This window comes from Centrocercus urophasianus, unplaced genomic scaffold, assembly GCF_019232065.1.
Source record: "Centrocercus urophasianus isolate 14NV4802_14NV808 unplaced genomic scaffold, USGS_Curo_1.0 seq_25, whole genome shotgun sequence".
NCBI classification, from domain to species: domain Eukaryota; kingdom Metazoa; phylum Chordata; class Aves; order Galliformes; family Phasianidae; genus Centrocercus; species Centrocercus urophasianus.
Window position 1 is genome coordinate 16,130,506 of NW_024884811.1, and position 12,283 is coordinate 16,142,788.

The 12,283-nt window shown below is 33.4% G+C and overlaps 1 protein-coding gene across 1 annotated transcript in view; it reads right to left on the reverse strand.

The window, feature by feature from the left end:
* Positions 1 to 2,673: 2,673 nt before the first annotated feature.
* The window catches only part of SPEF2 (sperm flagellar 2), a 47,224-nt gene continuing 37,614 nt past the window's right edge, over positions 2,674 to 12,283 (reverse strand). Inside the window, 9 exon segments of the mRNA XM_042825864.1 lie at positions 2,674 to 2,697; positions 2,700 to 2,844; positions 2,952 to 3,082; positions 3,163 to 3,370; positions 3,457 to 3,674; positions 3,777 to 4,963; positions 9,370 to 9,599; positions 10,873 to 11,011; positions 11,981 to 12,103. Coding sequence (XP_042681798.1) covers positions 2,674 to 2,697; positions 2,700 to 2,844; positions 2,952 to 3,082; positions 3,163 to 3,370; positions 3,457 to 3,674; positions 3,777 to 4,963; positions 9,370 to 9,599; positions 10,873 to 11,011; positions 11,981 to 12,103 — 2,405 coding nt within the window.

Genomic DNA, 12,283 nt, shown 5'->3' on the forward strand with positions numbered 1-12,283 from the left:
TTAGAATAACTGAAGAGATTTGAGAAAACCAGTAATTAAATACAACTAGAAGCAAATCAAAGTGCACTGAGGAAACAGACTGCAAAAATTACTACGTTTATTATACTGCAGATAAAATCAATCTTGAAAGGACATCAGGTACTTCGGAATACAGAATTAGAATTCAAAATGAACTTTACACATTCGAGGTAAAGCCTGGGATGAAAAGAACACATCCAATTAGAATAAATGTTAAATGCTACACTGTACTGAAATAATTCACTGCATAAATGTCACAGAGGGAGTCATACTACCAAAGTAACAGTTCTGTAGAAAGGCTTTAGGGATTTTAGTTGATTACAATATCATCAAAAAGTATATGGGAAGAAATTTGAAATAATATTTGCAGTGTTAAGGTTTCTGTTGACAGACAATCTTGGAATCTGAAGATCTTGATGGACGTATAGAAACTAAGCAAGAATCATCACAGAGTTAAAAAATGACCTGAGAGACAATATTATAAGACTTCTGCTATTTTTATCTAGAAATGGAAGGCCATGAGAAAATAACTATAGCTGTTCAATTAAAACAAAGCATTACAAAGAACACAGTAATAAACTCTTCTCCGTAGGTAACGTCAGGAAGGATGATAGCAGATCATTTTTATCTTCAGCAAAATACTTCAGATAGTTATAAAAAGCAAGAGAATATTTTAACAAACCTATGAAGAGAGGCAAATATTGACTACAGGTTGTCTGTCTTGGTCCTATTTCACTGCAAATCTTTCAATACCTCTTACTTTTTGTGATACTAAGATTTCATTGGCAAGGGCAGTTTACCCATTATATTCAATCCTAACACCAAAAATTGTGATGTTGCACTCATGCATCGCAAAAGTGTCTTCAGAATTACAGATTCAAAATCTACTTGTATTTGTTACTTCAGATTTCGTCTTCTGCTCTTGGACTTCCTAAGTAATATTTCCAAATATTTTCCATTCTTATCATACCTAGAACTTATCCATTTGAAACTTCAAAGGAAAAAATCTGGCATTATAAAATTTAAAGAGAAAATCCTTGGAAACAGCTATGCAATACATCTAATAAGGCACGCCCTATAATATATATCCTGTTGCTTATTAGATAAAATATATAGGAACATTTTTGTTATCTGGGAAATCACAAATGCACATATTTCAATGATCTTTTATAATCTACCATATAATATGCAGTACTGATCTTTTGTTCAGTAACTGAAAGTTAATTCTACTTGTGGATTAAGATATTTTAAAGAGGTAAGTACTCAAACACATTCTGTTTCTGACATATACAACTACTTAGACCTAGAAGTAGCATGAATACATATGCAAAAATAGAAAAGTTATATGTAAGTATCACACCCTGTGCAATTACTAGACTTCTTATATCAAAAGCAGAGTGTTAATCTCAGTTTAGAAAAGGATTGACTTAAAGGTCAAAGACTTCAAATTTATTTACCCCAAATTATTTTTAGTTCATCAGTTTGGGCAGAACTAAGAAAAGCCTTTAATAATTTCTTACTAGTTTTCTTTAAACATATTCTGCTGGGATGCTTTTCAATGACAGGAACTGAGCAGAAAGTTTCATTCAGAACATGAAGATAGTAGCAAATTATGACACCAGAAAATTCTCTGAACAGCAATCATCTTCAACTCCAATGTTAGAAAGATACAGCATTCTTATTCTAGTCCTCACTGAAATATTTTTACATGAAAATTAAATGGTTTAAGCTATGAAGTACATTACTCATATCCTGGTTGCAAGAGCATGTGCTATGGGAAGTCTGATTTATGCAATTAATTATCAGCAGTGGACTACAGAACTACCTAAGAAGTCTTTACGTTACAGTACCTTGTACTATGTAGAAAGGTCTTCTGAAGGACAAGTCTGACAAGAAACTTGAAATGTCATGTTAAACTCTTTTTCTAAGAGATTTAGAAGTAGTAATACACTCAGATATGGAGAGAAGTCATTATTCTTAACTCAGAGGCTAAGGATGCCAAGCAATCATTTGACAGCAATCATGCACTGATTTCCCACAAATTTATCAAAGGAAACTAATGGTTTTCAGAATGAATAAAACTTCCCGAACTATTAAAGATAAGGGCTAAATTAAGTGGATATAATGTATCAGTGGCTTAGATTAAATGCAACAAAGGATCAGGTAATTATGACTCATCCTCTCTGAATGTAGCCTTTCTGCTGTAGACACGGTCACAACGTACTGCATATTTTTCGTTCATTACTTTCAGATTTGTAAGAAATCCAGAAAAGAAGGACAAGTATAAAAAGCTACCAGTGATTCAACAGAGCATAGAAAGAAAAGCTATTTTTAAAAATAACTGTAGTACTTTATGGAAAAGATAGAAATTTTACAGTCATTAATCTTGCAAGATATATTGGTAAATTGTTCATAGATGTTGCAAGAACGATTTTGAAGGAAAACATCTAATCACTTTCACTCTGAGTCTCCAAATCAAACTCAGAGGAGCAAACTGATCTTTCATTTATTGTCATATCATTTGTCTGTGGCATACTATTTTTCTGCCAAATAATATTCCACAAATTAATAGCTTCTCAGGGGTCAAATTTTTCTATATCCGGAGAATTCATCTGGATTGTCGTAAGATCTGTCGTCACACTTTCAGAAATTAGTTTAGAGTGCAGATGCATCATGATGAATTCCATTTGACTGAAGCTTTGCTCTGTTTCAGCTGAGCTTGCTGGCAGAGTTAGGATCAGATCTACCAATGCCAGGATATTGGGATACTTCTTTGAATAGTGTGCATTCACTGAATCCCATGTCAAGGTCTGGATGTTCTGAAATCTATAAAGCAAAGTAAAAGTTATAGAATTATGCCTATTACTAGATGTATTTTCACAATCTTTTTAAGTAAGTCAAAAAAACAGGTGTAAGTGCAGGATCCTTATTACCTGTTATAAAGCTCTAATTTCAGCATGCTCCATTCAGTTCCAACTTCACTGATCTTCACACTAGCAGCTTTTAGTATGGCTTCATAATGTTTACTCAAGACAGATACTTCCTTTTCACCAAATTCTATAACAGAGGGAAAACAATATATCAGTTGTTTAAAAAAAGTCAAACAAGCACTTCTTCAGCAAGCCATTATCAAAGTTCTATACCTTGTTTCATTTTGTCAGGCCATAGTTTAAAACTTCCAATAAGAGTTGCTTTCAAGACATCTTGATTAGCATCACAGAAACGATCACCTAATCTCTTCACCAAATCACTTAGTACTTTGGTTCGTACTGCTGAAATATTTCCATTTCCAACAAGCTGGTGACCATGAAAATACTGAATGGTTTCCGTCAAGCGTTCCTTTGGACCAGCTCTGAAAGGTACAATGTACAAAACAATATATACTACTCTTTTGCTATATTGTAAAAGATTGTCATTTCATTGTTAGAAATGTCAGACCTTGTTTGATACATTTGGAGCGTTTCCACAGTTGACTGCATGGTAGCAAATATATCTGCAATCGAGGAATTGTGATCCAGAGTAACACGCAACAGAATGTTGAGGACATTGATGACATCCAATAAGAAGTGGGAAAACTTGACTACCTCCATTTTCAGAAGGAGATACAATAGGCCTTTGACTTTCTGCCTATTCGAGGTCCTTGAATCTCCTTCAATCTGGAAATCAAAACAGTAATATAATGTGTCAGGTAGATGGGTCAAAGTTAACCACAGCAATTAATTTTTCTGAAACAGACGTCCAATTTTTAAATCAGTTACCTTATTCAGATGTAGAACAAATTCACCTTTAAGGAGAATCTGTAGAGCTGTCTGTAGGCGAGGAAGCCACTGGGAGCCTCCAATGCGAGATGGAATAGCTGGATGTAAATTGATGGCTTCATATATAGCTTTGAGATTATTCTTATTTAGAGTAGAGTTGTGATAAAAGTAGTACATATTTCTCAAGCCACTGGTTAAGATACTGTGTAGCTGAATGTTTTCCAGTGCTCCCTTGTAAGACAGTCTTAGGCAGTGAGCAAAACAATGCACAGACTGTACACAAGGTTGAATTTCCCTCACGAGATTAGCTACTCCATCATTTTGACCAGTCATTACACCAGTCCCTTCGCTTCCAAATCCAACTAATTTTCTTGAGCAGTCTTGACTTGCCAAGCTAAGCTGAAGATTTATTTGAAATGTTTCCTCAATCGCACTTTTTATAGTTGAAGCATCATTGTTTTGAACAGGTTGAACCCCAACAATCTGGCAGTGAACTTTTCCTTCATTTGCAAAGCTCACATAGACAACCACCACTGATTTGAATATACTATCTGTGAATTCATCACTGATAAGAGAAAAGAATTTACAATTCTCCAGTTTCTCTTTTAGAGATATTCTTTCTACTTCAGCCACAAAAGGCATAAACATTCTTACTGACTTTTCATTTCTGAATACAGAACCAGTGTCTGTTCCTTTCGCATCATCTAGTTCACAGATCCAGTCCAAGTCTGTAAAGGGCCAACCAGATTTAGCAATTGCATGGCATGATCTAAAAGTACCTTCTACTCTTCCTATTGTTATGGAGTTCATACTCTTCAACATCTGCTCAGCAGAAACTGTATTTGGTGAAGCAGTACTGGCAGCTTCCATGCAGGTAGCCCAAGCATGAGCTTCACTGTTCTGGTGTATATTTATAAATTCCAGTTTGAAGTCATCAGTGCCAGAACAAAAATTATGAATGCTTTCCCCCAAGTCCACATTATGCTTGCGACACAATGCACAGAACATTATTCCCCTTTCATCATCATATTTTAACCAGGAGTATTTTGTCAGCCATATTTTTGGAAACTGGCGATTCTTCTTTATTCTTGGATGTTCCAAAGCTTTCTTTTCCTTCCCTCTGTCATCAATTTCTCTCTTGCTAGAAGAATTACTCCTGCCTTTAAATTGCTTCAGTGCTCTTATGGCTATAATTTAGAAAAAAACAACTAGATATAAAATGGTTTTTATTTAATAAATGATCGATTTTACTTTTTATTTTCATTCCATATTTATTTTTTTAATTTGGGAATAGATTGTGACTCTCAAGGTCATAAAAAGAAACAAGTGAAAACAAGATCTTCAACATCACTTGGACAGCTCCCAAGACCTTTCTAAGAAATGTTTTGATTTGAAACAAAAAAGTTTTGATTACAGATTTTTTTTTTTTTTTTGACTAGCATAGATATCTCAATATTTGCAACCAGTAAAATGCAGCAGCATCAAAATCATTATTAAAATAGAGAAAAACTGTCAGGGAATAGAATTCAGAATTGTCTTTTAGGAAAAACATCTTCAGAAGATAATACTGATTTAACAAGCCTGTTACTATACTCATTATGACTAACAGAAAAATTTACTTGGAGCAATTGCAAAAATACATAATCAAACATCTGTCACAGAATGAATAACGTGCATATTTAAGTGATCTGCTGTTCTTATATATATATATATAATTATGCTGCTTTGAGAAAGAAGAACTGCATAAGTTTCACTTTTTGCTCTGAAAATTGAGACACATTCAAAGCACTGAGGTTGTGCTCAACATTGTTTTTCCAAATTGTTATTAAGATGGTCATTCTCATATTTTTTAATTGCATAAGCAAACATTTTTGAAAATTTTCTGTCTGGACCTCATGAATCTTCTACTTTTGGCAGGTAATTTAATAATTCTTTTAACATGTAGTTGCAATAAGGTCATGAATTCGAAAAGAAGGCAGTCACGTAATTTGGACTAATTCCAAGTAGAATTGAAGCAATAAAAGTTGAAATCTATTTATTGGGAAAAAACAAAAACAAAAACAAAAACAAAAAAAAAGAAAAAAGAAAAAAAAAAAAAGTAAAGCACTGAGGAAATGACCTAATAACAACCTCCCATCCTCCTTGTGGTTTGTACCTCAAGAGGTACAAATAACATTTAATAACTAATAACCAAGACGCAATTAACATTTACATTAAAACAATCATAGAAAGGAAAAAGTCTCCTTGTACCTCATTCTTTTTTATTGTACAAGGGGTAAATTTTCATGTAGGCACTGTAGAATTTCTGAGAACTATTTGTTCCCATTGTATTATAAGCATCCTGAAGTGTCGCAATATTAAATATATACATATTAGGAACATGCAGTTCAGATACATCTCTACTGTGAGCAATTCTTTGAAAGGCAGCAAAGTAATAGAAATAAATACATGTGATATACTTATTGTTCCAAATCTATTAACACAATAAACCTAAACTGAAATGTTTACAATTAGAAAATAAATTTAAAAAAAAGAAACAAGTGTTACAGTTTGGTCAGCAACTATCTTCTGTGATTGACAAATCTGGAATCACACTGATAAAAATCACTATTCACGTCTTAGTAGACCATTTCAGATTTTATAAAGGCATTTTAAGCAATTTTTGGATATGAGATATGAAATTCCCTGAAGTTTGACTGAAGATTGTTACAGACAAATAATCTGTTCTCTAATCCAGTATGGATTGCTCACAAAGATTGTTGCTGTGAAAAAAATACACTTTAAAATTCCTTTGTGAAATTCACTTATAAATGGAAGAAAAAAGCCTGGGATAGAATCTATTTTGATTGTATTGTATTACTGACTTGTAAAACATTACCAAAATTGGATTCTATTAAACACCGTTAGCATAATCTTCAGAAATTTCAGATGCATGCTAATAGCAATGACAGTAGATGGGTCATATGAAGAATGTAGTACTAAAGAGAATGTAAGAAGATGATATCTGATGGTTAGTTTAATTTTGTTCATTATAACAGACAGCATGCAAAGAGACTGTAGAAGAAGGAAAAAAAAAATGTGTTAGCAGCTCCATTTCAGACCTGCCACAGGGGAACACTCCGAAGGCAAGATACTAAAGCACTGCTAATAAAATGATCAAAGGAGTTAGTGAGATTAACAAATACTGCTGGGTTACCCTGAACTGCAGCAACACCACTCATAATAATAGAAGAAAATGTTTAAATATTTCCTTATCAAATGAAAAACCACATCAGTAGGTAGGAAGGTCCAGCAAAGGTCACATTTTTTGTCCATCGATGCTTAGAATGCTGAGTAATATGCCTCCATGGAGAACCAAGTGTGCAGGATAGAACAAAGATGTCTATGATGTATCAGCAGCTCTTAAATACTTTGAATTCCTAGGGATCACAGAACTATTTATAATTTTTATAATATTTCCTTTGTTAGTACCTAGTCATTTTAAATTACATTGGCAATTCCATTTTTTTAAAATTGTCAATTTATTATATAATTGAAAAGATATCCTTTTGACATTTACCAAATGTCCTGTGAGGAAACTGGTTGCATGTTTAGTTCTCCCTATCTAATAATCTTTCCTTTTTACTCTTTGTTTTACTCGGGCATGTAGCTGCTAACACCTTCACTGCCAGTGTGTGGGATACTTCATTGTATTCTCTGTTTTGTTTGATGGGAGACTAATGACTAAAGAGGCATATATTTTCTGTTGGGCATTGTATTGAACAAGGGGAGGCAAAAGAATGGAAAGAAATTTTCCCAATTTTCTAAGGGAGGAATGATTTAACACTTCATGTTGTGTTTGGGTACTGAAAAGGTCTGGTTGTCTTAGGAAATCTGGGATTCTTGGTGTGAACGATATAGCCTACTAGCAATAAAATCATCATCTGAGCTTCTTGATTTTGGAACTTCTAATAATCTTAAAAAAACTTACCTTTCAAACTAGTCCATAAGAAAAATTTTGTTTTGTTTCGTTGTTTCATTGTTTTAACGAATATAATATGAAAAAGACAATTTCGTAGAAATACTTAATTTTGTATTTTTTGCTAGCTATTACACATGCACAATAAAAATACTCGCTCTCTGTCTCAAAAACATTAAGAGTCTTACAGATTATATTAGAAAAAAAATAGTATTAGATATTTTAATTAACGAAGAAATTACATGAAAACAGAACAACTCTCTTAAAGTGAATTACCAGTCCAAGCTGGTATCTTATACAGTGTGTCTTACCTCTAGGACACTATCTAATGATTCCAAGTGTACAGACTTTCAGTTTCACATGGCATTACATGTACAACATTGCCTGCTACTTTAACCTCTGCAGAGGATTTTGAAATGCTTATACACCTACTCTTATACTATAAGCAGAATGATAACTGTTTCTCTACAGAAACTCTAAACAATTTTCTGCTAAACATTTGTTCATTTGAGTGCTTGTTCCATCTTATGGAATTTCTCTATAAATACATGAAATGAAGGATTAAATTCAACTTCATTGTACCTCTGTGGTCTTGCTGTATTGAAAGAGTTGAACTCAAAACTATAAGTACAGGTTTACGTATTCTGTTTCACAGTCTTGCACAAAAGTTACAATTATAATATGGAACACAGTAATAATTAAACCTTCTGTGTATGTGCTTAACTACCTGCTATCTCAGTTTAAAACTGCCTTACTAAATTATTATTATTTTATAATATTTTCACAGTAGTATTAATTTTTGATAGAAAGTATTTTTAAGTGTCCTAAGCCAAAAGTTCCCATAATTAGAGAGTAGGCAAACAATATAATTGCAAAGAAAAATACGTATGGGTTAATACTTGCAAATCCCTCTAGACAACTGACAGAAACTGACCTGAAGAATACAATGGTTAACATCTATAATAGATCCTATGTAATAATTTCATAAAAATACCGGCTTCTTCAATAGTATGTTTTAAAATAAAACCACTTAGTTGTTCACTGAGCTCTGAATCAGTAAATGAGTTAAAGACTTGTATTTACAAGGTATGATATGTAACACTCTTAGAAAATCATACTGCATACAGATATGTGCTAGGAGAATCATAGAATCATAGAATTGCTCAGGTTGGAAAAGACCTTAAAGATCATCAAGTCCAACCACAACCTAACCATGCTGCCCTAACTCTAACAGCCCACCACTAAATCATGTCCCTGTGCACCACATTCAAATAGTTCTTAAACACAACCGGGGATGGTCGCTAAACCAACTCCCTGGGGAGCCTATTCCAGTGCTTAACAACGCTTTCTGCAAAGAACCCTTTCTTTATAACCAACCTATTAAGAACATTAAGAACATAGTCTTGAGAATATAAAAAGCCCATAACAAAGATACTAAAAGATTTCAAGTGGTCCGGTATGTCATATTTTACTATTCTATACAGGGGCTTTCCTTCTAAATATAGCACAATTGTTTATTGTGATATGATCTTTAACAATATAGGTGACTAATGTTCGTTACCCCTGGCAGTTACTTTAAATTTCAGTTGCACAACTAGCAGCTTTTCAGCAGTGAAAAATAAATTTTTATCTTACCTTTTGGTGCCACTTGTAGAAAATGTTTATGAAGTGTGGTAAGTTGTGAAATAGTTAAAGTACTACTTTCACAGGTCTCTATTAGTGGAACTCGTGGTGGAGGAACAGGGTCAGGAATCAATTTTACATCACTGCTGATGAAGAAATCTGTTTCTTCTAAATTCATTTCATACTGGATTTTGCTAGAACTTTCAATATGGTGCCGTCCTACCTCAATCAGCTTTTCTACACTGCAAAAATATAAATGCAGAAAGCAATTATTTTTCATAGAGGATACTAATAACAGATTCAATTTTTAGCATTTTTAATGTGCTCTGAAGCAATAATTACAAATCCCTTGTGCATTCAGTACTTAGCAAAATTGTTATCAAGTGTATTCTTCCTCTGGTTGCAAGTAGTTTTTAGCCTGATAAGAAATTTATGCTAATGGTAGCTACAGAAGAGACCAGATAGAAAAACATGAAAGGATGAAACTCTTTATTATTAAATTTTAGGGACAGTGCATACATGTTCCATTTGTAATCATCTTTTAGGCTATCTCAATGTCTTGCCCTCTGCTCTGCCAATAAATAAATCCTGGATAAAACACTTTCCAGAGTAGCATTCTGATGGAGCATATGGACTCCTGTTTAAAATGTGATGGCATAGTCATACTGTCCAACACGTGCTGTCTTTGTGTATGTCTTTGGGTGTCACTGCTGTTGTCAGGAGAGCCAACAGAACAAGCTAGCACAGACACTTTGAGCGACTGCCTGTTAGAGCTTTCACATCCTACATTTCTGTTTCTTGTCTTGGGCCTACCTTGCAGTGTACCTTCTAGCACTGTCCAAAGTATGGTTTAAAAGTTAGTACAAGCCAAAAGCACCAAAAACATTTTCCTAAAGGCAAAGTGATACTTTTGAAAGGTATAATGGAGAATGAAATACTTCAGTGATGTGGACATAGACAGATGGCCTAAGGGTCATATAGAAGCCCCAAGTATATTTTAAATACCAGGACAATAAAATAGCCAAGGTTAGGATTGTTTTTTTCAATCAACCTTGAAATATTTTTGATAAAAGTTACACACAGTGGTAATAACAGCAGGTGGAGATTTCCAGTATGTGTATAGCACAGGGAAAAAAAAAAAAAACAAAAAAAAACCAACTCCCCACACAAAAAATCAACCCACAACCCAAAGTGACAGAACCCACTGAAATGGTGATACTGCTAAAAAGCAAAATATCCAGGTGTCTGCTGATGCTCAAAAATCTGCTAAATCCTTAGTCTGGAAAAACAGAAGGACTGGTAACATCTGACTATAATAATAGTCAGCAGAACCTGCTAATTGTCCAAGAAACACATCATTACTATTCAGCTATTTAATTTAAAATTAAATTCTAGCTCATTAAATGAAATTATTATCTTCTATATACATTTTGCATATTATTTGTTTCTATATAGACATCTTTACTAGCCCTTAATTTAAAAACGTATTTCCGTTCAAAACTGTATTTACGTTACCTGGACATTTCTGCCAGGAACCTTGCTCCAAGCCACTTTTCCATATCTTTATAAGCTTCTTCTGCTTTCATTGTTAACTCTCCAACATATGCTAAAGCTTTTTCTTTTATAAGTTTTAGTCGAGTTTTTGTAGCTTTCTCTGTTAAAATATTATTATTATTATAAGTAATAATAATTTTTAATTACATTTTAAATTATATTTAAATAATTTTAAGCATCTGAAGTTTAACACAATAATCCATATATAGGCAGCAAAATTTTTCTTTAGGTTCTCAGAATTTTGAACTACTTTCAGAATCATCCTAGTTGCATCATGTGTTCTACAAAAGTGTGCATTCTATAAGCATAAGAATTCACAAGGTAAAAAATATCTTGATAAAAATGAAGCAGAGCTTCAGGGGATGCTTAAGCTTACATGACATAAAACAAAATGCTACATAGCAATCAGATCTAGAAGATTAATGATGTGAGTGTATCATGATACAGATACATTTTAAATAAAACATTTCTAATCATTATATTTGTTACTCATAATGAAAATATTTTCTTCATCTTTACCCTAGCTTCCAGCTGTTTAAAATCAAGCTCATTGTTGTCTTGTTTGTTTGTTTGTTTGTTTCCTGAAGCTTCCTAAACATGCCTATTTCACACTCTAATTCTCAGTTTGCATTAGAAAAGAGTTTGGTTAATGAGCACTAAGAAAATAATCTCTACCAAAATTATGCTAAGTACTCACATTACATTTTTTAAAACTTTGAGAATTTCAAAATTCAGAATGGGAAGAACTGAGAGTCTCTCACTGAGACTAATACAGAAAATGAGTAAATGTTACAATGTCAAAAGGGAAAAGGATATCAAGCAAATGAAAAGACAGCTTGGGTAATGCATTGACAGAGACATGGAACAGGCACTGAAAGGCATTAAGAGCCTTAGAAAGGAAGAACAAGAGAAGAGTACCAGAATCTATATATTGTTATCAATCTTGAAAATTAGCAAATTCTGTGTTCAATTTTGTTTCAATTAGTGTATTTAGCATTCTATACTGTAGAAGCCTGACTATCACAATACCTAAATTAGGAAGAACGATCAACACCAAATAGAAACATACCCTCATGTTTCAGGGCAGCAAAGTATTCTTGCTGTATTTTAAGTGTCAGTTTTTGTTTCTTCAGTTCTTCAGAGGTTAAAGGAACTGGACTGCCTTCAGTTGCTGAGGCAGTAGAAGAAGGTCCTGCAAAAAAAATAGTCTCCCTCAAAATCTTTGGACTTTGGTGGTAAATTTGTGTCTGCACACAGGCACTCATAAGACATTTTTGAAATGTTACTTTCCATCTTACTTGATATGATCCTTCATGAGCATACAGATACAAGGTTACTGAGACTGCTTCTGTTAATGTAGCAGGAAGATTTC